Source organism: Artemia sp. Qi Xiang Cuo, chromosome 11, assembly GCF_049724085.1.
Source record: "Artemia sp. Qi Xiang Cuo chromosome 11, ASM4972408v1, whole genome shotgun sequence".
Classification (NCBI taxonomy): domain Eukaryota; kingdom Metazoa; phylum Arthropoda; class Branchiopoda; order Anostraca; family Artemiidae; genus Artemia; species Artemia sp. Qi Xiang Cuo.
Window position 1 is genome coordinate 53,308,453 of NC_142804.1, and position 26,801 is coordinate 53,335,253.

General features: G+C 36.5%; 2 protein-coding genes across 3 annotated transcripts; one reads left to right on the top strand and one right to left on the bottom strand.

The window, feature by feature from the left end:
• The first annotated feature begins 1,137 nt into the window (after window positions 1-1,137).
• On the top strand, window positions 1,138-26,630 carry mRpL14 (mitochondrial ribosomal protein L14). Of its 2 annotated transcripts, none has more exons than XM_089097280.1 (4): window positions 1,138-1,171; window positions 20,945-21,063; window positions 24,157-24,277; window positions 26,333-26,630. In XM_089097280.1, the coding sequence occupies exons 2-4, from the start codon at window positions 20,971-20,973 to the stop codon at window positions 26,584-26,586; spliced, it is 468 nt and encodes a 155-aa protein (XP_088953406.1). In that variant the 5' UTR covers window positions 1,138-1,171; window positions 20,945-20,970; the 3' UTR covers window positions 26,587-26,630. The 2 variants fall into 2 exon arrangements, with proteins under 2 accessions (XP_088953406.1, XP_088953407.1); XM_089097281.1 differs by having other exon boundaries at window positions 1,160-1,272.
• On the bottom strand, window positions 17,936-18,634 carry LOC148947137 (uncharacterized). Its single transcript, XM_089096517.1, has one exon. The coding sequence runs from the start codon at window positions 18,632-18,634 to the stop codon at window positions 17,936-17,938; it is 699 nt and encodes a 232-aa protein (XP_088952643.1).
• Window positions 26,631-26,801: the final 171 nt, after the last annotated feature.

Below are 26,801 nucleotides of genomic sequence, written 5' to 3' on the forward strand. Positions count from 1 at the left end.
TTTGAGCTGAATTCAATCTTATCGAACTTCTGCTCACCGCATCCATGAAAATCAATAGGATTTTAAGAATAAGGATAAGTGAGAAAGGAAGGTATAAAAATGTATAGTGAGGAATTATTGGGAAAATTCACTTCTTTTTATTTATCCATAACAATCTCTTGCTTCGCTATCCAAGCAAGGCAGATTCTTAAAAAGAAAGCGCCTTTAAGACATTTGAGTTAGTTTTCTCATTTTAGTAGTTCTTACAGGTCTCATCCTAGAGAGCTTACATGTTTTATGTTTCATTGATGAGTTCCTCCAGAAAATTTTTTTCTTAACCCATTTATTCATTTCATTGTTCCCTATCTTAATAAATTTTCCTTAAATTGAATTGTTTTATCGGGCTTCGTCTTCGACAGAATTTGTAGTGCAAAAAAAAGTTGGAAACTCGGGTTAAGATTGAGTCCAGTGCTTTACTTCGGTATTTTTTTCAATTCTGCATTTAAGAGAAAAGTGCATTCATATAGTGTATTCACTACGTACATGCGCGAATGTAAATGCAGGACCGAAAAAAGGTCAGCAAGAGTTTTTCTAGTTAATAAAAGGTAGACAGCAATTTTTTCCCAGGCGAAGTAATCATTCTTGCAGGGTGAGATGCCTTTTTTCAATAAGTTTTCCAGACTTTTTTAATTGGTATCAATAGTTTACACTAATTTAGCAGTTGCAGCGCAAGACCAAGAGGACTTTTCAATAAACTATAGCTTGTGTTAACAACGACAAAATTCATGACAGTAAAGAACTCTGTAAAGAGTTGATTACTTTATCAAGTTTGAAATGGCCTGAACTTACCCTTTCGTCCTATTAGGTAAAGAAAAACAAAACTGTATCAAATGGTGAGCTAGCAATATGACAGGTATATAATCATACTGAATTTATACTCATAGATCAAACTGCTATTTGCAACTAACTAATATTTCTTAAGTCACGAACTTCAGGCTGTTCACCGTCAGCTTCACCAAAATAGAGGTTACGGTTTGCTATTTTTGTGTCAGAAAACTATTATCGTCTGGACTTGCCATAAAACATGAATCTTGAGTGCTGCCTATAACTTTTTATAAAAAATAGGCCACTTAAAGGTATTGCGATCTTGTTCGGATAGAAAGTTTTAACCCAAAATTTTTTTCAGGCTAATGTGAGTTGAATCTTTAATTTTGTTGAAGTAGATTATCTCCTGGGATGAAGATCTATTCTGAGCAATTGTATCTTTATATGAAATTTTGAAAGCTGACGTTGGTAAGGTTCTAGTTGAGGGGTTTCTTGCAATTTTTGAAAGTAGTTTTCAGTTTAATGAAACTTTCTGAAACAAGTCCAGCAGATAAAATATATCCTGGGAAGCTATTATCTTTGCTTTACATCCCTGCGGATTTTAAGAGAAATAATTGAGTGTAAAAGCTAAATTTGTAAGAGACATCACTATACTAGGCCCTTTAAATTTATGCTTAGGGTAACAGAAGATTGGGGATATCCCAAACAATTCAAAGAAAAATGGTTTTGTCTCACAATTTGGAAGCTATTTTCTAAGGTTCAAATTTATGTACCAATGTTGGTTTGATTTAGTGTTTTAAACAATTAAACAACGTATTAATTGTTTACATAACCTACTGTAGGTGTTGGCTAATAGGCCTATCAGGTTGCTAGAGTGCATATAATGCTTCAAATGATCAAAGATTTGTTCATCAAATAGTAAATCATTCAGTAAATTTCTACCAAATCATATTATTGACTTAGGCTACACATTAAGTGAATATACCACTTGATGCCTTTTTTTATGCTGATTACGAATATAGTAATCATTTCTATCGGAAATAAATTTCAGCCCCCCCTATATATGCCAATTCAGGGTATATATTTCTACAACCTAACCTAACCCTGAATTGGCATATATCGGGGGGGGGGGGCTGAAATTAATTTCCAATAGAAATGATTATTATAAGCAAATTTAAACATAAAAAAAGATAATCTGAAAATGCTGGAGAGCCGCAAATCTACCATGTATATTCATACCCTGAATTTATGCCAATTCAGGGTATATATTTCTACAACCTAACCTAACCCTGAATTGGCATATATAGGGGGGGGGTCTAAAATTCATTTCCCATAGAAATGATTATTATATTTGTAATCAGCATAAAAAAAGACATTGAATGGTGCCTTTCAATGCCTTTCCTCCAAACTCAATGATATGATTTGGTAGAAATTTACCAATCATTCAATCAACTTTGTGGACCCAGACACCAGTGCTCAAGCTCAGGTGTCATAATTAGGTGGTACAGGAATAGTTGTTGAAATCAAAAAATACTAACAGCAATTGGCTTACAAAAACACAAAAGTGGAAAAATTATTGAAGAACAGTGGGTTTTTGGGGGTATTGAAACAAATTTAGCTGCTTTTCCACTGTTTCTTTGCTGGACTGATCACTGGATACACTCTTGAAGATTATACATGATTGAATTTGTTCTGGTACTAGGCCTACTATAATGTCAGATTGTTGAGAGCCATAAGATACTTTAAATAATCAAGGGTTTATTCAGCAGACAGTAAGCCATTCAATAAACTTAATTCCTAGATATGGTAGAAAAGGTATTTACCTGAATTCTACCAGAAAATAAAATAAAAAATAAAAATGCAGTTACATCATTTATTGTTTGATGCAGCACTGCTATATAAGCCTGAAATTAATTGCTTCAGTTAATGATTCACCAGACACCTGCCAAGGCTCTGATTGATTGTTATTTACCTTTTTGCTTAACCAAGATAGAGTTGAAGGAAGAGATATAGAGGAAAATGAAAAAGTTTGTGATGCTTTGGATGTGAAGGAAGATTTGTTTTGTGAGGAGGAATTAGCAACAGTACTAAAAGGACAAAAAAAAATAAGGCTCCAGGTGCTGATAGTGTGGTAAACGACTTTCTTAAATATGGTGGCTCTGAGGTTAGAAATCAGTAATTGAAGATTATAAATATGATTTCTGAGAAAGGGGAAGTACCTAATAATTTTAGGACAACCTTCATTAAGCCAATTTATTAGAAAGGTGATAAGAATGAGTGTGGTTATTATCGAGGCATTAGTCTGGTCTCTGTAGGCAGTAAATTACTTAGTAATATGATACTTCTTAGACTGAGAGATGCCATAGGCAAAGTTTTAAGAGATGAACGGTGCAGTTTTAGAAAAGGTAGAGGATGTGTTGACCAAATTTTCACTCTTAGGCTAATAATTGAGAAGTGCCTGAGTTTTCAAACACCTTTGGTCCTCTTATAGATTATGAGCAAGTGTTTGATTTTGTTGATAGAAGAGCTTCAGTAAAGGTTTTATCCTTGTATGGTATACCAGACAAATACATTGAAGTGATTAGTGCTATGTACGAGAATAACACTGCTGTGCTTAAGGTAGGAAATGAGGTTCGCAGCTGGTTTTGTATTAAATCAGGAGTTAAGCAGGGTTGTGCTCTATCTCCCTTTATATGGATAACTTTAATGGATTTTGTCTTAAGAAGCACAAGAGAGGCAATGGGAGACCACTGAATCCAATGGGAGGAAAAAGTCTCCTGGACTTAGATTATGCTGATGATTTAAGCGTCCTAGATGAAAATTTGATCAAAATGAATGAACTTTTAGAGGTTTTGCAAGTTGAGGGTGCTAGAATAGGTTTGAAAATTAATGTCAAAAACACTAAGTCACTAAGGATACGAACAAGTGAAGACGAAAAGGTGAAGATGAATTAGGAGGCTGTGTATCTAGTGAACAAATCTACGTACTGTGGTAGTATTACTGGTACATACTATGGGGAAATCAAAAGCGTCAATAGTAGAAATGTAAAGGCACAAGGTTTGTTTTCCACGGTTAAAAAAAAGTCTGGAAAAATAGTAAAATAAATGCCGAAACAAAGATTAGGGTACTAGAAGCAACAGTTATGACAGTGGTCAAATATGGCTCTGAAGCATGGGTTTTCCGAAAAGCGGATGAAGATTTGCTAGATGTTTTCTAGAGAAATTGCTTATGGATTGTTCTGAGTACCCGACTGACTGACCATATTTCAAACAATAGGCTATACAAAAAAATGTGGTTCAATACTGCTCTCTTGGGCTATAATGAAAGAAAGGTTGAGGTGGCTAGGGTACGTTGTGTAGATGAAGGATGACAGATTGCTGAAGATTCTTCTTTTTGGCCAACTGTCTAGGGCTAAATGGAAAGCAGGTTGTCCTTGTCTGGGGTGGAAGGACGTCATAAAGAAAGATTAAAAGGAAATAGAAACTTCATGGGCAGGTGTAAAAAGCAAGGCTTTGAATAGATTGGGATGGAGGAGGAGCATGCATAGCTGTGTTGGCCTCAGGCAGCTAGGTGCTGTGGTGAGTTGTTAGTAGTAGTAGTTAATTACCTTAATTTGCACTTTGGAGCAAAATTAAGGTCCATACTTGATCTGTAGTGCTCCATGTCAATGATGGCAAAATTTTGTATTAATCATCTTTAGCTCTATATTAACCATCTTTCAACTGATCAGCCTACTTCTATTGTTTCAGTTGGTGTCTTGTAACTTGTTAATGAGGTAACTTGATATCTTTCATTTTGTTACAAACACCTAATTCAAGAATCTGCTTAAAATAGAACCACTATTGTTCTACCACATGCTATAAAATAACATCAATTATTGCATTTTGTTTCAAACAAAATTGTCCCAAATTTGTAAAACATAGCTGCTATTTTTATGCAAAGTTTTTAAATCCAAAGTTATGCAATATTAAAAAGAAAGAAAACTAATTTATTTTAAAGGAAGTGGAAAAGTGAACAAAAGTAAAAATGCCCTTGAATATGTGTTAACTCTGATTTTTCTGCATGTTATGAAGTACAAATTGTTTTCTTAACATGTTTCCCTCTGAAGAGGGGTGACTCTTCATTAGAACCAGTCATTGAGACACTGGTTTCATCCCTAAGAATTTCATTTAGGCTACCTAACTCAGCTATCCTCTAAATCAAGAAATGTCCCTCATCTAGAATTTTAATATAGATGTTTATAGATAATGAAAATTATTCTGAACTAGCCATAATAACAATAAGAGTAGACCTAAACTAATGTAGAGGAGATTTTTGGGGAAGGCACTCATTCTAAAAGTTTGAAAAGTACATTAATTAAAGGGATAGAAACATAAAATATCAATAGAGAAAGCCAAGGGTTTTGGTGCTATCCCAAAAACTAGGCTAATTCTATATCCACTACTAATAGAACACCATTTAATTCACAACTCAACTATCAGTAAATGTCTAGATAATGGGATTTTGAAGTTTTTGAAAGCAGTTGAATTTGTCAAGACATTCTTTCTACCTCGAAAATTGTCAAGGCAATAATGGCACCAAAAAAGAGACAACGTGAGAGCCCCGTAAAAGGACAAGATAAGTGCCCGGGATGTGCAAAAGGCCTGGACGAGAACTCGCAAGCCGTCAACTGCGACAAATGTCCTAACTGGTTTTGTATTGAGTGCCTAGAATTAAGTGATGAACAGTACGTCCTGCTAGCGAAAATGAATCGTACTATGAAATGTGAATGGAGCTGTCCCCGGTGCATCTTGAATAAGCCTGTGCGCGATGCCGACACCCTAACCAAAGCCATCGAATCTTTTAAATCAGAGGTGCGAGAGGACATTGCTAGCATAATGACCACAGTCAACAAGGGTCTCAGTGAGATTCACGATGAACTTGCCACAAAATGCAATGTTCTCGAGGTAAAAGCAATTGTTGAATCGGCAATTACCGCTCAAGTGACGGGGCTTGCACCAGAAGCACTAAACGAACATATACGCAGTACAGTCAGAAGTGAGCAAGACAGGCAGAGACGCAAACTTAACGTCGTCGGATACGGGATTCCGATCCAAGCAAGTGACGAAGACTTCCTTGCTAAATATTTCAAGGACAACTACAAACTAGCGACCAAAGTCTTCAACGTGAAAAGACTACCAGCCTCGGCCCCCACGGCCGGACAACCACTGCGACACCCACCAGTCCTGTTCACGGTAGCCAGCTTCACAGACAAGAAGCATATCCTGGATGCGTCCTACCAGCGTAAAGACCCGATTCGATTCTATGGCGACAGCTCCAAAGAAGATCGCAACGCTAGAAAAGCCTTGTTGGAAGAGATGAAAAAAAGACAGGCAAACGGAGAAACAGACCTAGTAATAAGAAACGGCAAAATCACAAAAAACGGTCAAACTCGAGCAATTCCGATGGAGAGATGCTCGAGCATGCAAGAATAACCACTATCTCCAACCGTCTCGTCCCCCTTGTAAATAGTTCATGTGTGAGTGATAATAACGTTGTAAACGCAAGTTTGTGTAAATGTATAAACAGTGAATTAACAGTTACGTCCCCATGCCCTTCTGCCTCGTCCCTCATTAGCAGCTTTGTGTACCTAAGCTGCAATTCACCCACTTCAACCGAAAGCGAGAATATTAGAGAGCAAAATAAAAACTCGCCCAGACACACCCAAAAACTTGTGAACATTATGATGGCAAACATTGATGTTATTACCAACAAGATGCCGGAACTGGCAACAATGCTCCAACTAAGTCAGATAGACATTGCAACTCTGACAGAAATTTGCCCCAAGAACTCTAGATTTCAAATGACAGAAGACTCAATCTGCCCCTCTGGATACAACATCTTCAGCAATCTGTCTGATCCAAACTGCAGAAGAGGAGTGGCTGTTCTAGCTTCCAAGGAATTCCAGGTAAAAGAAATTTCTGTCCCAAATTATTACTTACCTTGGGTTTAAGCTACATGGGTCTCCCTGTCCCTACCTAACGAAAAGTTTGTCCTAAGCTCAATTTACAGGAGCCCCAGCAGCCCTTGCCAGCTGTCCTCTGAAACAGCAATTGCCGAAATGACGCAATTCATACTATGCAATTACCCAAAGGCAACCCTGCTCATGACAGGGGACTTCAACCTCCCAAATGTGTCTTGGGTAGATGGCCAAGGTATGACTAAGTCAAGCCTTGAACAAAACCCATTAGTACAAGCCCTCTCCGACAACTTTCTATACCAAACAGTAACTATGCCCACAAGAATGCGCCCAGGACAAAATCCCTCCATACTGGACCTAGTCATAACGAATGACCCAGAAAAGGTGAACAACACACACACTCTCAGTCCAATTGGCTCAAGTGACCACATGCCAGTTCTTTCATCCATTCAACTCAACTCCAAACCATCAAAATATACCAAGCAATCCTTTACAAATTACAAGATGATGGTGGAAGAGCTGTTAGATGCTAACCTGGAAACACTTATATCAGAAGATGTCGAAGCCTCATGGCTAACTCTAAAAAAGACCTTACTAGAGAGCCAAGCCAAACACACCAGCATATCATGGAAAAAGAATCCCAAAACTTTACCTTTCCTCACCCCAAAAATCAAGAAACTAGGCAACAGTAGTAAAAAACTTTGGGAGAAGTACATGAAACAAAAGAATACAGCTTTGTACGAGCAGTACAAAACTGCAAGGAACCTCCTCAAAAAAGAAACTAGAAAACTGACCTCAAACTACGACGAACGACTGGCCAAAAACGTCAAGAAAAACCCAAAATTATTCTGGAAATACATCTCTCATAAGAAGCCAGGCAGACACACCGTACCAGACCCGGTAACCACCACCTCTCTATCCTCTTGCGCCCCTGAAAAAGCAAACCTGCTTAATCAGCAGTTTGCCTCAGTGTTCTCCCTGGATGACCCCCAATCAACCCCCCCACCAGCAGAACAGGCTCACACACCCTTCCTGATGGTACACTCACCAGTCACAATTGAAGAAGTAACCAAACAGCTTAAGGACCTCGATCCCAATAACTCGACGGGACCTGATGGTCTCAGCCCACGACTGATGAAGGAATTAAGCCCTGTAATATCAGCCCCACTGGTAAAACTATTTAATCTGTCGCTTGCACAAGGAAAGCTTCCTGGGGACTGGAAGAAGGGAATAGTCATCCCAATTCACAAGAAGGGTAGCAAAACTTCTGCAGCAAATTACAGACCTATCAGCCTTACATGTGTGGCATGCAAGGTCATGGAGAGAATCATAAACAAGCGTATCATTAATCATCTTGAGGCCAACTCACTTATCAGCAGTAGTCAGCATGGTTTTCGCTCAAAGAGATCGGTGGACACAAACCTTCTTGAGTCATATAGTCTTGTAACTGACCTACTAGAGGGAGGATTACCTGTGGATATTATATTGTTAGACTTAGCCAAAGCATTTGACAAGGTTTGTCACCGATACCTCATTCACAGGCTACTTACTCTATCTGTTAGTCCACAAGTGGTCAGTTGGACAGAGGACTTTCTGAGGGACAGAACACAGCAAGTGAAAGTGATAACTGGACCAAATAGCCATGTCCTTTCTGACGAAATCAAAGTCACTAGTGGGGTTCCCCAGGGCAGCGTCCTGGGCCCCACCCTGTTCAACATCTACATAAATGAGCTACCCCTCATCACCAGCAACAAAACCACCCTATATGCGGATGATTCGAAACTCATAGGTCCTGCCAACACCTCTTCTTCCATCCAATCCCTCCAAACTGATCTCAACCATATGTGCTCGTGGGTCAAAAGATGGCTGCTGGAATTCAACGCAGAAAAATGCAAGGTCATACACTTCGGACACAAAAACCCCAAACATCAGTACCTCATGACCCAAAATTCTGGAAGTCACCACACAATTGAGCCTGTCCAGGAGGAGAGTGACCTTGGCGTCATCGTTGACTCCCAGCTGAAATTCAGCTCCCACTCACAGAAAATCTCAGCCAATGCTAGTAGAGCCCTAGGCATCATCAAACACAGCATCACCAGTAGGAGTAAACACGTAATCACCAAACTCTATAAAGGATTAGTAAGACCTAGACTGGAGGTGGGGATGATACTGGCCACCCCTTGATTCAAAAAGGACAAGGCAGTTCTTGAGCAAATCCAACGAAGGGCCACTAAGATGATTGTCGGCATGGAAAACAAGACATACAGTGAACGGCTGAAGGAACTCAACCTCCCCTCCTTAGTATATAGACGGAAACGGGGAGACATGATCCAGGCGCACAAACTCCTCTCAACCACTCGAGAAAATGAGATCCTGGAGATCGACACCTCCCACAAAACACAAGGACACCTTAGACGAATCCGCAAACATCACGCTACAACTGGAGCAAGATGCAATTTCTTCTCGAATCGGATTGAGAACCTCTGGAATAACCTCAAGGAGGACACGGTGGCTGCTGAATCAACAGATGCTTTCAAACGCCATCTGGATGCTGAGTGGAAAGATACACCATGGAAGTTTGATTGGGAAGCACCAGAATCTTCCACCAGAACTTAACCAACTACAACAGTCATCATAAGGAGTGATTCAACAGGATCGAAAGTCCTTATTTCACTCCAAGCTGTGATTTAAGGTAATTTAAGGTAATAACTTTCAGAAATGAATTTAGGGCCTAAAATTTATCTGGGAAGATGTTTTAAAGCTACAATACCTTTCCCATTTTCTAGGGCTTACAAGAATGCACAGAAGACAGATTTGTTCTTGTCTAAATCTTCACAACAAATGTTTTACCTTAATTTTGTGGTTTTAGTCTCTTTTTATATGGCTCTGTGTTCTGAAAATGCAGTTCCTATGATCTTAACCAGATTTTAAGCTGTGTCTAGGCTTTTGCTTGTAAATATACAAAGAAGTTTTAATGCTCTTTAAAATTTAATAAATCACATATGGGCTAAAACTTTTATTTTATTGTATTTGAGCTTTAGATCAATTTTTGAAATTTTAGCCTTTATAACTCAAAGATTGTTCAAGGTTATGAAAGTTCAGTGGCCTTTAGAGAGAGAAGGGGTTAAAGTAGAAACTTCAAAAGGCCTTCCTGGGTACAACATAAAGGCTCTTGATTAGTTCTTGAAAGTTTCATTCACCTAACTCAACTGCTTTCTGTGGAAGCAAAAAACTGTTCATCTAATATTTTACTGGTGTTGGTTTGTATTATTTTTCTGTGCTTGTTTCTTGTCAGGGACTGATTATTGGGCTTTAGCCAATTAGAAAAAAAATAATAGGCCTAGAATCAGGATTTTTTTTATATTTTGTAGGTCTGTATCTGTACATTACAAAGGGGTATGGATGGCTAAGATGCAATTGTCAGTAAATTTACATTGTAAGACAGAAATCAGACAAAAAAAACAGAGAAATATATTGCTAAATATGCTCCTCAAGGGAAAATTCTAGACAAGCAGTATTTTGCTACCTTGATAGTTGCTATGTTAAGTGAATGAAAATTTTAGGAATGAATTCAGACCCTTCATTACACCTTAGAAATGTATTTCCAAGCTCTTTTTTCTATGTCTTCTGTATTTCTAAGGCTTTGAAAATTGTATAGAAGACAGGTCTATAATCTGTCTGAACCTAAAAAAATAACTTACTCCTCAATTTTGGTTTGAGTCTACTTTTCTTTGACTCTAGGTTTTTAAAACCAAAGTCCAATGATTTGAGTAAGATTTTGAGAAATATTTAGATTGTTTTTTTTTAATCAAATTTTTTTTTTTTAGTCTTTGAAATCTTTGAAATCTGATATAGCCAAGTTGTTATGCTGAAAAAATAAATTTTTTGGATGTCTTAGTTAATTTGCTAGGTAAAAGATAAGCATGCCTCTCAATGTGTCTTTTAATACTCTTTCTAAATACATTAATCACTTCCCCTGAAAATTAATATAAAGCCTTAAAGGGACCCTAGAAATGACACCCTGCTTTTAATATGATAGAACTATTATAAAAACTTTATTCAATACAAAATCCAATTCAAATTTTTGTTGAACTAATTTTTAAATGTTATGCATTAAAATTTAATGTTTAAAAATTTTTAGTTTCAACTTCTTTTAAAAATCAATTTTGTTGCTTTTGAGCAGTGTGCAATTTGACCCTTTTTCTGTCAATTTCGTCAAAGGAAAGCAGTCATTCAAATGAATTTGTCTTATTTGTGGTAGGAAAATATGCCTGTGAACTATGGACAAAATTGAAAATGATACAATTAAAAGATTTATACAATTGTTCAGTTTATTCAATTTGATTATAATAAATCTGTGCATGCAGAATAGATTTTCTGAAATATAAAATCAACATTTAATTTTGAATCAATAGTATGGTTTAGTTTTAGATGATGAAATTGTATGAGATGGATGGATCATTACAATAAAATTGTATGAGATGGATGGATTATAGACTATCTATCAACAAGTGGAAATGACATCATTTTTATACATTCCTGAAAAAAGGCTTATGCCAGCTGTGCCTCTTACTCAGACTATCTGTCATACCTTTTTCTCCAATTAGCCATGAATTGATGGCAACTTGATCATGATTGCAGCAAAATGAAAAGTGTACCATTGAAATCAGCAATGTCAAAAACCTTGTTCAGGGAAATTACAGTACCCCTCCTCAAACAACATGAAAAATCACTTTATATGGGTAGCACTGATCTATCTCCTGTTTTTTTTTTGTTTTTTTTTTATACCAGGGCTAGCGGGTGACCAGAGCATTACACATCTCTGCCCAGAGATGTGTAATGGCTCATTCAAACAGAAATTGGATTTGCTAGTGCCATTTTTAAGTGACAAAAAAGATTGGAGGGAAGCTAGCCCCTCCCCTAAAGTCATTGTATCAAAATTTTGAGATAGCCATTTTGTTCATCATACTTTAAAGGTCTAATAACTATGGTTTTGGTGATGACTTGACCCTCTATAGTCCCTGGGGAAAAAACTGTATGAGGTATTGGGAGTACTGTATTGCATGTATTGGGTGTTTTTTTTTTTTTTAATAAATCATGGTTTTGTGCCTTCTATCATGGTTGCAGCAGTAGTTGCAATCATGGTTGCAGCAGTAGCTGCAGCACAGTAAAGAGCAAATCAAAGCCCATAGTAACTAAAAGTTGAAAAACACATTTTGAAAAAAACTGCCTTGTGAGAAAAATCGTCATCTAACACTGGCTTTGGAATGGTAACTTATTTTGGTTCATCTTAAAATTAAAAGTTTATTGCAAAAAGAAATTAATGGTGATTATGAAAAAAAGCCTGAAAACCCTCCAAAATGACACCAGATCAAAATGAAAAGTGTACCATTGGAATCAACGTGGTCGAAAACTTTGTACAGGGAAATTACAGCCCCCCTCCTTGAACAACAAGGAAAATCACTTTTTTGCATTGGCATCACTGATCTGTCTCCTGTTCTCTAGGGGCTGTTATCTTCAAGCATGAACTTTTTTGGACAAATACCAAAACTATACATGATCCATAGGAAACATTTTTAGTATTATTTGAAAAACAATCAGAGATTAAATTTAGAAAAAATGAATTGTTTTGCTGAAAGTAAGGAGTAGCATTAAAACTTAAAACCAACGGAAGTAATTGTTCCATATATGACAGGGCTGCCTCCCCCCCCCATCCCGGAAGAAATGATGACTGCAATGTTACTTCTTCATCAAATTGAAATAAAAAACGGGCAGACATTAGCTTAAAAAAAACAAAGTTTTCTAAAGGGAAGTAAAGAGCAAAGTTGAAAATTAGAACAAACAAAAATTGTTACTTCACATCCTATCTAACATATATTGACAAAATTAGTGCAAATAAATCAACTGGTGATATTTCCCTATGTTTTTAGGATTACAGAAAATTAGTGCTTTGCTGAAAACACGAAAACCAAGCATAAAAAACAAGAATATTTATTTGGGAGTCAAAAGTACATAGCCTCACAACTAGTCCCCGAAGCCGCGCCACGCCGACATGACGGCGGCAAATGTGTGATTTAGTATTGGCGGCGGCGTGCCGCCAGGCCCGCCAAATTTTTTTTTTTTGCGGCGTGCTGCCGATTTCTGACCAGCAGCGCGCCACGGCGCGCCGATTTTTCTGATTAAAAATAATAATAAAAATTCCACTTCACCAAGCATGTTCAACTTCAACTTGATTTTAGTAAGGATTTTTAAATGGTTGGCTAAAAACATACAAGAACGATATGACAAAACAGGAATTTGTTGGGCCGTGTGGAAAGTGTTTATGTTCACCGTCGATCAGACCTAGTAGAATTTTCATTTTTAGCCACTAGACCCAGGGAAATCTATGTTGTGTTTATGTTTAACATAGCATTGTTCCTATAAAATCCCGTGTTTAGTCTTTTTCTTCTTTTTAATGATTTCGGCTAATGTGTGTTTAACTTTCAAAGTTTGAAGTTCAAACATCTCCTGTTCATCAAATACATGCGAAAAGGAAGTGAAAAAAAACAAATAACAACATCAAAAAAACACTGTACAAGTCAGATACCATGGCTTAACAACACCAACAATTTTAAATCCGCGGTTACATCACTTCAGTTACAATTGATGTAACAAAAGTGAGTTTGTTCACTCTGCCTGGAGCCATTGATCTTTTTGCAGTCATTATCAGTCCTGTCTTTCTAAAAATCTATTTAGCTGGGCACTTGTGGCCGGTATAGCCAGAACTTGACGAGCGTAACTGCCACTCGCGGGATCTGATACTAGCATTGGACCTTGGGGTCCCACAGAATGCCGCAAATTGGCTCCTTCTTTGTATCTGCTGAAAAAAAGTTGTTTTTATAAGGGAGAACTAACCTGCACCTTTACCCTCTTTTCTTATCAACACAGAATAACCCTCAAAAATTCTTTTCTGAAAGAAGTGGTCAATTTATGAAGTTTCAAGTCAAAGTTTAAGGCTACTTTAACTTCAGTGTGCTCTGCTCACTGTGCAAAAAAAAAAAAAATTGTAATTTATTTCTATAGATATATTTCTATACTAGCTCTAGCTCTTTTCCAGATTAATGTACTCTGCTCACTGTGTAAAAAAAAAAAATATAATTCATTTCTATAGATATATTTCTATACTAGCTCCACAAAATAAGTTTTTCAAAGAAAAGTAAAGAACTCCATTAAACAAAAAATTAGCAAAAATAAAATCAAATAATCTACCAAGCAGGAAACTACCACAAATCAGCATCGATAAATAAATGAAACCCAAAACGAACATAAATTACAATAAATACCCGAGTCAAACTCAAAACGAGCAAAAATTAACATAAGTTGTGCTCAAAACCCCTATGCCTTCCCAAGGCCAGAACATAATTTGCACTTTACTAAAAAAATATAAATGTTTTTACTTTTATAACTTTAGTAAATCAAATAATATTAACATTTTGATTTCTAGTTACCAGTATATGTATATTAAACTGACAATGAACATTCATTTGTTTTTTTTTCAGTAAAGTGCAAATTATGTTCGGGCCTTGGGAAGGCATGGGGGTTTTGAACCCAACTTATGTTAATTTCTGCTCGTGTTGAGTTTGATTCGGTTATTTATTGTAATTTCTGTTCGTTTTGAGTTTTATTTATTTATCAATGCTGACTTGTGGTAATTTCACGCTTGTTAGATTATTTGATTTTATTTTTGCTAATTTTTTGTTTTATGGAGTTCTTTACTTTTTTTGAAAAACTTATTTTATGGAAACAGTTTTTTTCAATTAATTTCTGTTCGTTTTATATTGACATAGTCTTTTCAGGGAAGAAGAAAATAATACTTTAAATCTTTTCGTTTTTTTAAGACTTTATAATTTGGCCTGCTATTTATATGCTGGAAAAAAATTTCAGCAATTTTTAACAACATAGACCCTTTTAAAAATCTGGACAAAAATAGTAGTGTTTAATTTAGTTTCATACCTCCTCTAGTTGACCTGAAATGGAAAACTTGATTCCATTTGCAAAAAAATCTGTTTACTTTCTTTGATAGCTTGGATACACTTAAGCTATTTTGATTTGGTTAAATTTTAAGAGCAGAAGTAGCCCCGAAAGTTTGGACAAAATATCCTCAATCATTCTTGGGATACTGCTGAGATACCTTATTGGGAATTAGCTTTAACACAGTGCATTTTGATTTAATCTTAAGGCAACATTTACTTTTTAAACATAAAGGCAAATGGGAGGGTGGGCGTGGGAGGGGGATTAGTTTCCTTCGAATCGCTTTCGACTATTAAAAAGGACATCAGCTCTTTCTATTTTCAATCGAATGAGCCCTTTTCGAAGTTTCTACGACAACTCCTTCGATACAAAGTGCCCTGGTCTAAACAACAAGAACAACAAAAAAATAATCCATTATACCCACATCGATCTTTACTATAAAAATGTCAAGCCTTTCAATCACTTTCAATTATTAAAAAGGGCACTAGGCCTTTCGATTTCCAATCGAATGATCCCTTTTTGAGTTTCTACGACAACGCTTTCTAAAAAACCCTTATATGCCCCCAGGGCATAAATTACAACCCTTACCCTGAGGGTTGGGAGGGTGGTTGTCATCCTCAAATACCTAATTTTCAGAACTTTCAACTACGTTAAACAAAATGGCTATCTCAAAATTTTTATTGGATGTGTTTCGAGGATTGATGGGCGTGGAACGGGTGTTAGTTGCCTTCCAATCACTTTTGACTATTAAAAAGGGCACAAGCCACTCCAATTTCTAATTGAATGTGTCCTTTTTGAAGTTTCTTCGACAATTTCTTCGATACGAAGTGCCCTACTCTAAAGGCAAAAAATAAATAAATAATACATTGTGCCAACATCGTTCTTATATACCCCCAGGACATAACTTGAAACTCTTGCACTAAGTGTTGTGAGGGAGTAAACTCCTGAAAAACATATTTTATCTCTGGAAATCAGCTACTCTGAACAATATGGCTATCTTAAAATTTTGATTGGATGTGTTTGGGGAAATGGTGGGCGTGGAAGGGATGTTAGCTGCCTTCCAATCACTTTCGACTATTAAAAAGGGCACTAGCTATTCCAATCGAATGAGCCCTTTTCGAAGTTTCTACGACAACTCCTTTGATATGAATTGCCCTGGTGTGGAAAAAATAACAACAATACATTGTGCCAACATTGTTCTCTACTTAGGCAGCGCGATTGCGCTGCTTATGATAACATCCTGAATTGCCTAATGCTCTTTTACCTACCTCTTTTCATCCGAAAAATCAGAAAGAAAAATGAACAGAATTTTAAAGTGGAAGGTAGAATTTTTGTTTCAAGAGAAATTTCATCTTCTCCTTCCTACGAACCGATATACCTGGCGAGCCCAAGATGACAGTATTTATCTTTAAGAAACAGATTAGGCGGGATGACAGTTGAAGCCCGGAGGTCAATATCGATAAGCAAAAAAGAGAGAGAAAAAAAACGGCGGCGTATTAGTGACGCTGCCGCCGATAGAATCAGCGGCGGCGTCAGCGCGCCGATGCAAGTTCGGTGGCGCGCCACCGTTTTTTTCGGCGGCGCGCCGCCGACTTTTCGGCGCGGTTCGGGGTCTACTCGCAGCAAAAACAAATCTATAACGTTTGTCATAGTCTTACACACACAAGCTGTGATATCAGTTAAATTATCTACACAATTATAAATATCTTAAAAACTTAGGCATAAAAATAGATATTATCTTAATACGTGCAAAGTCATCAAACACATTAAAAAATAATGGATTGATTTATCTGGAAACATCTTGGTCTCACCTAGTATTACTCAAATTGAAGAACAAATGAATCTTAATACAAACTCTGGAAATCCGGTTATTTCTCTCTATACAATGAAAAATTTTAAGTTATGATACAAATTCTAAAGCAAGTCTGTAGTCCTAATACTACCAAGATTGGTTCACTTTGAACTTGTCTGCAAAATCATCAATAAAGTGTCTGTCTTCGGATCCAAAACGACTGCCAATCACTGGACTGAGCCCATTGTGCAGAAGTGATGTCAAATTAAATGAAAAAAAAAATAATAAAGCACAGTCCTAAAATGCTTTATTTTTACAAAGTTAAAAGTGTCCTTAAATGGTTTACTTTAACAGTAACCTACCTCCTATATTGTTTTGTGTTTTCAGTAAAGCGCTAGTTTTCTGTAATCCTACAAACATAGGGAAATATAATCAGTTTATTTATTGGCACTAGTTTAGTTGATATATGTTAGATAGGCTGCGAAGAAACAATTTTTGTTCATTTTAAGTTTCAACTTTGGTCTTTATTTCTCTCAGAAAAAACTTCGTTTTTTGAAATTAATTTTAGTTCAAAAATTAATGGTAGGCTATATTGCATGATAAACGATATATTGTATATAAATGGTGTATATTGTGTGATAGAATTTTGCAAAGTTGGTCGCATTTTTGTATTTCAGCATACTAGTTGCACATTTTGCACAGGCGAAATAAAGGTCAAGATAATATTTACTTCAAAAGAACTGAGAGAGCTAAGTTTGTCTCAAACAGTAATAATCTAGAATCTAGTGCAGTGACTAAATTAAGTACAAAGTAAATACAGTATAATGTCCAAAAGAAGCAAAAAATATTGTGTCATATAGTCAAAACACATTAAATACTCAAATACAGATCAAATGGAAAACATAAATAATGAGTGCAAAATAATTGAAATAATTATATATGCATTTTACTGTCAGGGTTAGAACAAAAGGGTACAATGATTTGAATTAAACAGGCTTCAAACTAAAAAAAAAAACAAAAAAAAACAAAAAATGTAGAATCAATTACACATCCAGTAATAGAAAGAAAAGAACAGAAAATTTAATGATACAACTGCATCATATTTGCTGTGAAAGGCTGCATATGAAGACTATCAGAAAATAAACTTGCCATGAAAATTAAAGTGGCTCTAGCCAAGCTCTCTTTCCACTACCATCATAAAATACTCTTCAAATGTCATTAATTTTTCTGCTGAGCTAATAGGATTTTTAAAGTATTATTAACTGTAAATGGTTGCCAGCTTTTGTATATGAATTGATAAGTAGGCCATTTGACAAATCAACAAAACACTATGTGAATTTTTTTTGCTTACTAAAATTTCTTGACTGGACTTAACGCTCTTGCTCAGCAGGGTCGCCAACATAGAGAAAACTGGTTGAAAGCACTGTCAGTCGCCTCCAAGCAGCCCTGTCTAGGGCTAAGGATGGGGCCTCATTTGGGTCGATGTTGCGGTTGAAGAGGCGTTGATTTATAATGTCAGCCCATCTGTTGCGTGGCCTCCCCTGAGGACGTTTGCAGACAATCGAGGGATTGAAGTCCGATATGATCCTTACAGGGGTAGTTGACGGGAGGCGGAGTAAGTGGCCATACCATCTTAGAGAACGAGCTTCTATTTGGGTGGAGAAGTTTGCTAACTTGAAGGTCCTCAGGATCTTATTATTGCAGATCTTGTTATACCATTTGAAGCCTTCAACTCGACGCAAGTTTCTAGTTTGGATCGCATCGACCTTTCTTAGCTGTGTCTTGGTTATCAGCCATGTCTCAGAAGAGTACAGCATGATGCTTGAGACTGTGGCGTTGTAGATGCGGGCTTTTGTAAGGCCAGTAATTTGTGGTTTGTGGAAGACTGCTCTCAGGAGCCATCCGAATACAGAGTTTGCCTTGGCTGATCTGGCTGAGATTTCGGTGTCAATTGTGCCATTTAATGATATAACTGATCCAAGATAAGTGAACTGCCTTACCACGTCAACAGCTTGGCCGTTGATCTTAGCAGTTAAGGGTGATGCCGATGCGGTCTTTTCTATGGGCATGATCTTCGTTTTCTTCCAGTTGATTTGCAGCCCAACTTTGGAGGCAGTGGAGGAGAGCGTCTCGAGTGCAGACTTAAGTTGGTATAGATTTTCGCTAAGGAAGGCTACATCGTCGGCAAAGTCAACATCAGACAAAGTCCTCCCAGCATAACTTATGCCAAAAGGGTGGACACGGGGTGTCTTGTTCAAAATATGGTCGATGACGCAGTTAAATAGCTCAGGTTCAGCAGCGCAACCTTGCCATACACCATTTTTGATCAGGAAGGGAAAAAAAGCTTCCCTTTAACAAGGACAACGCTTTTTGTGCTACTGTAAAGTTCTTTCAAGAGGCTGACCATCTTTGTTGGTAGGCCTGCAGCTTTCAGGATTAGCCAAAGAGACTGCCTATCAACAGTGTTAAAGGCAGAACAAAAGTCAATGAAAGCTATGTAAGCTTTTTTCTTGAATTCCAGTGTCTTCTCAATGGTTTGTTTGGCCGTGTGAATCTGTCCAGTGGTTAATCTTCCTGGCATGAATCTGGCTTTTTGGGGGCGGCGCAAAGCATGTAGGAAACTTATTGCACGTTTCAAAATAGTGAAATTTTATTTAAGATGTGTTTTTGACATTCCAAATGGTTTTTTTTCTTGTAGGTTGTAAAATCACAAATCATGCTGATTAAGAAATAATTGTTACCAGTGGCTTGCTGATACATATGATTTGTTATGGAATTTTGAAATGAGGCCATCAATTTTAAACAAGGATTTAAGACTTTAAAACAAGCATACAAATTGTAAAGTACTACAATTGTCCTATTTTAGATTAAGAAATTTGCAAGTTCTGTTTTTATTCATCAAACTTTGAAGTTTGTACTCAAAATGTATTAACAATTTTCTCCAGCAACATATTGATTTGTTGGGGAAATTTACTAACAATTGTTAGTACAAGCAACCAGTTTTCTATTAGCTTGCAGAAACAGAACACATTGTAGAAACCCATATATCAGTCCAGTTGTTACTAACAAGTTTTTGCTAGGACAAAGAAAACATGCATTTAAGCCATATTTCCAGGTGTTTATTACTTTCTTTGATTTTTCTTCTTTTATTGATTTTCATGCTTGTTTTGAAGCTTGTAATACTTTTTCAAATATTTGTTATATTTTGAAGGTCCCATTTTGAAATGTTGCAGCAAATCATATATATACACAAACTGTTGGAACTAGGCTACCATTAAATAATCAACATTTATATTTTTATAAGTCAACAGAAAGTTGTTAGTAACAAATGTGACAAGGGAAATACACCTTTATTCTAATAAGAAAGCATTTAAATGTTGTGGATAAGCTTAAGAAGTATGGCAAACCAAGCACTTCAAAGGTGTCTTTCATATAATGTTTTGCAGCCTCAGGCTTCACCTACAAAAAAAGAAGAAAAAAAAGCCTTTGTCCTCTGATGTATTTAAGGTAACACATTTTTGGGACAGCTGACTTTGAACCCCCTCAATTTGGAGAAAAAATATATCCTTCAGTGCAAATAACTTTGTTTAAAGCTAAATTTAGCACAGATAGCATTAGGCTTTTCATATACGCACAGGCTACCCCCCCCCCTAACAAGATTTGTCCCAAGGATCCTTTCCCAATGTGGGGAGGGGGGCAATTGCCTTCCCTTTCCCTAATGTTTGAAAAATACCTTTGTTTGGTATTTACATTAAAAATTTGGGAGGACCCTAAAAATGTCCCCCCCCCTCAAGCTAGATTTTTAAAAATATTTTTTTTGTATGTTCAAGAAAATCGGTAAAATTCTTGCACTCCGTGCATTTTCGTGGATTGGCACCCTGCCCATTCAGAACAACTCAATATTTCGCAAAAACGTTTTCACGGGAAAAATATTCTGATACCCTCAGAAAAGGGCTGAATCTGTGTGCATGAATGCTTCATTATAGCATGACTACATTATTTTATTTGTAATGAAAATTTTTTGGTTTTACATTAAAGTTTAGGAGGAGTCATAATGTCCTTTTCAGACATTGGAACTTTATTGTTAGATCTCATAGAATATTCTTCAGAAAATGCATATTTCACCGAAAGTAAAAAGTTCCTGCTGGGCACCTTTGTTTAGCTTCTCAAGTGCCTTGTTTATCCGAAAAGAGGTACGCTATTCAGTTTAGGACTAGCAAAAATGAGCTAAGTTTTTGGGTTTTGTAGATTTAACAGTATTTAATTAGAAATTAATGCAGCCAGATTTCTGATTTCTCCAGAAGTCTGAAGTATAATACAACATAAACAATATAGCACTGCATTATTAACATTATTAAAATTATTCTTGTCTTTTTCAGTTTGTGAAGTCAGCTTACTTGGTGGCATGTGGAATTTATCAGGCAATCTCTGTTTGAAGACAGCCCAGAAAGTTTTACAAGGGGCAAACGAATTTTCGACAACATGTACTGCCAATCATGTAAAATGCTTCTCTTTATACGGTTATAGTGGCTATGTTGTGCATTCCTAATGTGCTCACCATAAAACAGTCATACCAACCCCTTGTAGAGCGATCAGAGCATGTCCAAGAAGGAATCTGATGCTTAGACAAGCGTGGCTTTGGGTGCACATGTTGATTTTTTGCCGATTTTGGTTGGATTAAAAAAACAACAAAAAATTTTTCAACTTTTATATGGAGGAGACTGCTCGTCTCATCTTCATTTAAGCTTGAATTCCTTTTTTTATTTCAAGATCTTCAACTATAGTTCCTGAATCTTAATCAGTGTTTGAGTTAGCTCAATTCAGGGAAGCTAATTTGGGGAAAAATTCTAGCTTATACCCCCTAATTTTAGAGTCTCGTCTTGTCCACTTTTAATTAAATTCAAAAATAAATAAATCTGAAATAAAGTCTTGTCCACTGGAAATTAGTTATCCCATCAACAAGACCAAATTTAGTTAATATTTTATTCACATAAACATTATTGATATAATTTTCTAATGTCCTTATTTAGTTTGCTTCGTTTTTTTTTATCTCAGTCTTCCTTGATTTATCTTATTATTGCTAGTCTTACTACTTTAAATTTTTCATGCTGCTCTATGTTCGTTAACCTACCAATAATCTACCTTGTGTTACTTATTTAAATTACCAATCAGTTAGTTTTTTGCTACTAGACATTTCCATTTCATTTTTTTTTTTTGTCTTTGTCCTGACAGCTGGGCACCCTTTTATGAGTTTAAAAAAAATAAAATGATTGCCTTTCTTTTTATTGTCTAAATGGTTATTTATTTAACTGTTTATTTTAAGAATATATGAACCATTTGAAGCCAATTAGACCAAATAATCAAAAAAATGTTTGAGAAAATTTTCGTAAAACAGTCAGTAGGGCAACTGACTAACAAAAATTATTGCTGGTTTGAATTTTTTGATTTGCCAATTATCATTTGGTTTGGAACGGGGGTCAGTGGTGTGACTCTGTAAGCTCAGCCTAGGTCGACCAAGCTCTAAATGGGTAGCGGGAGAAGTGTAGGGAAGGTAAACAGGAAAGGCATGCGAAAGCACGGGATGGCTGGCCCTCAGCCCCCCATTGTACTTCCTGGCTGAAGGGCCTTGAAATGGAAATCAGTACCGCTGGTAGGGACTGTAAAGTCCAGTGCCGTATTCTTTACCGTACCTTTAAACCTATCAAGCAAAGCAAAGAGTAATAAAAGTAAAAAAAAAACTGCACAAATGCAGGTTTTGAAGCTGTGATGCTGAATTTGAATTGATTTCTTTCCCCTCCTTCCATAAATTTGTCAAGGGAAGAAACATAGTTTTGTCCACGAAGTCCCAGTCATAACTTTTAAGCAGTCCTTGATCTTTTTTTGGTTTTATTAATCAGGTCAATTATGGAGTAATCAACTTGTATCTTTGAAAAGCTTAGCCTACTTCAAAGCCTACTTTTTTTTTTCTTTTTTTTGAGGACTTGGGGATAGTAGGCCTATGTGTCTGCTACCTAAAAAACGGTCGAATATTGGAATTTTAAAATATTACCATTCCTCTCTTTAGTGTTAATTTGCTCAAGAAAAAATTTATCAGGCGAAACATCCAGAAATAACCCAAAACGCTGATGGAATCAATTTTTATTTGTTTGACTTTCTTTTCGTTACAATTATTCAAGCTGATTTTTAGCTTTTCAGAGATTTAACATTGAAGCTCAATGTTTTCTCCTTTGGAGTAATTCCAAACGTTACCTTTTTGAGTTGGAATATAAAGAGTGCATCTAAAAATTAGAAACTCAAGAACAGCTCCAACAACGCAACTTCTACCATTCAGAGTAACTTACCATTCAGAGTAAGAGATATGTGGGCATTATTTGCGAGTTAGCTTAGTTTTTCTTCTGATTTTTGTGACAAGTGGAAAGCTGATAAATTCGCAAGAGGACAAGACTTGGAAAGCAAATCCAGGCTGATAGTTGAAAGTGTTCCTGGCTAGTGGTTTTAGTGCCATATTCAAATTATTGCACTCAGTACTTTAAAACAAACTGCAAATTTCACTATTGTCTTTATTTTGTAAACCAGTAACTTCATAAAGTAAATAGTGGTAATAAGTCTTAAAGTTTAAATAACAAGTAAATGAATCATAAAATAAATCATGTCTGAGACCCAATTAATAATGTTAGTTCTTGAGATAGGTTGCGATAATGGAAGCATATCTGGTTTTCAAATATCTTGCCTTTTCAGTTGATACTTGAGATAATTTTCACTAGCTGGACTTGTAAGGCAGATTCACTTTCTGTTGGATATTCGTGATTGACGCTTCTTGTAAGTTTCATACTGAGGAGAGGGGGTGGGGGGTAGGGAGAGGGCGTGGACCAGACCCCTCATCTTTCAGATCTGTCCAAGGGATTCTACCTCCTTGAAAAATTTCAAAACTGTGGTCTAGAGTTTTGTTTTGTGGTATTCACACCTTGCCTCATGAACAATTTTCTGACATTCCATTCCGCACTAGAAGTGATAAAATTACATTCATAGAAAAAAACAAAACTGCAATACCACTTACGGTGAGAAATAAAACACCCTATCTGAAATGTAAGAAACTCAGTGTTGAAATCGGTGAATGAACAGCTCTGAGGTCTAATAAAAGAATATAGGAAACATAGGTTGCAGAAATCCCGACACCCTTGCGATAACGAAGTTAATATCCTTATGTCTCACCGATAATTCATGATCAGTGTTGTGTAAAATAAACGAAGGAGCAAAATCTAGCCGAGTTCAGTAAGACTAGGCCATATCGTGCACTGTATGTAGTAAGTTTAGAAATTATTTGTGAGTTTTGTACTACTGTTAATGATATTTCTAAAAATCGTATTCTGCATTTTGTTGTATGGTTGTAATCAAATAAAAAAACCTTATTTAAGACAAATACTGCCTAATTGCTATGTTAAAAAAATGAGTTCATTTTTAGGTAATATCTCTACTAAAATGGTAAAATTGGGATTATTTTTCTTTTTTTTATGGCGAAAAGGAAACCTTTTTTTATGTGGTCGAAGTCTTACCTTTTATCTCCTTCCTACTATCTAATTATATTTTACAGATAATGCATATGACAAGACTGCGCGTAGTTGACAACAGTGCACTTGGAAAGCAAGCTATGCTGGAAGGAAGACCACCAAAATGTATCCACGTTTACAATAAAACCCGCGTTGGTACCATAGGTTAGTTTTCACTGCACTTTTAGTGAGGCAAAAATCTGGCTTGGCCTTGGGAAATGGGAAAAAATTGCTTTTCCACCAAAATTCTAAAAAAGTCAGCTTAACAAAGTGGTATCTGAACACCCTCCCCATCGAACTCCTTATTCAGAAAGTACCCCATAAAAATAGAGGGACAAATTGATTTTTTTGCTGTTTATTTTTTTTGGCTTGACCAGCCGTTTTCTTTCAAGCATGGGAAGTTGAAAAGTAGAGTCTAATAATTTGTTCTTGTCTGGATGTTCCGTTTCACCATCAACGGGCAAAGGGGATAAAATCGTAAGCTTTCCCCTTTGTATTATTCTTGAGTATAAATGAGGGATTCCCTTGGTTGACTCTATCAAGCTGAAAAATGAAATCAGAAGCTTGGTTTTCTGTGTTTGGGAATCCACTTTGACAGTCAACCAGCAGCAAATGTGGGGGGGGGATTAGTCTTTGGATGTTGCAAGAGCCTCTAACTGAAGTCTCAAAAGGGTGAAGTCAATCCTGTCAGAGTCAAGTTCCTCAAGTCAGAAACACATTCTCTTATGAAAAGTACCCTTCCACCCATCTGCGGGCTGTGACCAGTAAGATTAAATAATTTTTTATGGATGCACTTCTATACTCAAGACTATCACAGTTCAAATCTTATCACAGCGACAGAATGGAACTCTCCAGAACTTAAGTAATATCTTGCTGCTTCAAACTTTCTCCTTGCACTGCTTTTGGTCATTAGGTTGGTGACGGCTACACCTTAGTGACTCGCACCCACTGTGGTATTGACATAAAACCATTTTCGAGGGTTCTCAGGTGCTGATCACTTTACTGTTCTGAAACTTCTTTAATTTCTTAAAAAGGGCTCTAGAGTTTTCAGTTCCCGTCTGTATAAGCCATCTCCCGATATTCTGCGACCAACAATTCTATACAATCATCCTTAAAAGAAACAGCAACGACAAATGACAAAATTAAAACGTATCAAATACGTTGGCAGGTCTTCTGCGTATTAAACCAGTGTTCTCACTCGACCTGTGGGGGCGGGGGAATAGTTCAGTATTTTTTTTGTCTTATGGGCTCCAATATTTTCAAGGACAAAATTGTTTTCGTTTTATTATACAAATGTTTTTTTTTATATCTCTTCTGAATCTCACACGCCCCTAAAGTGAAAATTAGGTATAGAGTAGAATCTTTCCCAGTATTCTGGGAAGCCAAGGTCACAATTTTTTAGGCTTAGAAGCTTAAATATTTCAAGAAACACTTGTTTTGTTTAAAAAAGGCAAATCTTTGAGCTTTTGAAATTTAGATCTTAGCTTTCCAAAATTAGAAGCACGTATGTGTAGAGACTTGACATGAATCTGAGAAGCTATGATCTAAATTCAAAGTTAGTTTCCATTTCTGACCAATTAATCTGATAATGAGCAAAATAAGAATTTTGTAGTCATTGAACGCTTCATTTTTATTGTTATTATGCGCACTTTTTGCATAGAAGACACAGATTTTCTTGGGTCACTGTTTAGCTGTATAGTGTTTCCATTAATATTCGAGCTCTGGTTTCCTGACATTTACTATTTGGTTCTGCTATATTATTTTTCTCTGTTATAGTTATACCAATAAGTCTAGAATTAGCTTATATATTAAAAAACACGCACTCAACGTTAATCATTTTCAAAACTATAAATCGATTCTTCTTCCTTTTATTGTGTTTTAAATTTTACTTAACTTACTTTGACTGAACGCTCTTGCTTAACAGGGTTGCCAGCGTAGAGGGAACTGGTTGACAGCGCTGTCAGTCTTCTCCAAGCAGCCCTGTCCAGGCTAAGGATGGGGCCTCATTTGGGTCGATGTTGCGGTTGAAGGGGCGTTGATTTATAACATCAGCCCATCTGGTGCGCGGCCTCCCTCGAGGATGTTTCCAGACAATCGAGGGATTGAAGTCCAATATGATCTTTGCAAGGGTAGTTGGCGGGAGGCGGAGTAATTTTAATTTTAGGCCCTATTAAATTTGCTCTACTAAATAAATTATTAATTGTCTTGTTTTTCTTCTAGGTGACAAGGTAATGATAGCTATTAATGGTCAAAAGAAGAAAGCTGTAATAGTTGGTGTCAAACAGAAACAAAGAAGTCTAGTGCCAAAGTTTGATTCAAATAATATTGTTTTGATTGACGACAATGGCACTCCATTAGGTACCCGAATATATGCCCCAATACCTAGTGTTCTTCGAAAAATTCTTAAAGAAAGGTGTGTAGCTAAAAAGATAGACTATACCAAGCTATTATCTATTGCAACGAAATTTGTTTAGTTTTGTACAAAGCTTTTAAATAAATGTTTAAAATTTTCGTTGAATCTTGGTATTGGGGTGGTTATGAGGGGGGGGGAGCTGTTCTGGGCTTAAATTATGTTTCGGCTCGGAGGGGTCAATTGTATGGTTACAACCACTTACTGTATTTGAGAATTTCATATTCCTTACCCATTCTGATGCGACAGAGAAGTATATGTTCTTTTCATTTATGCCCG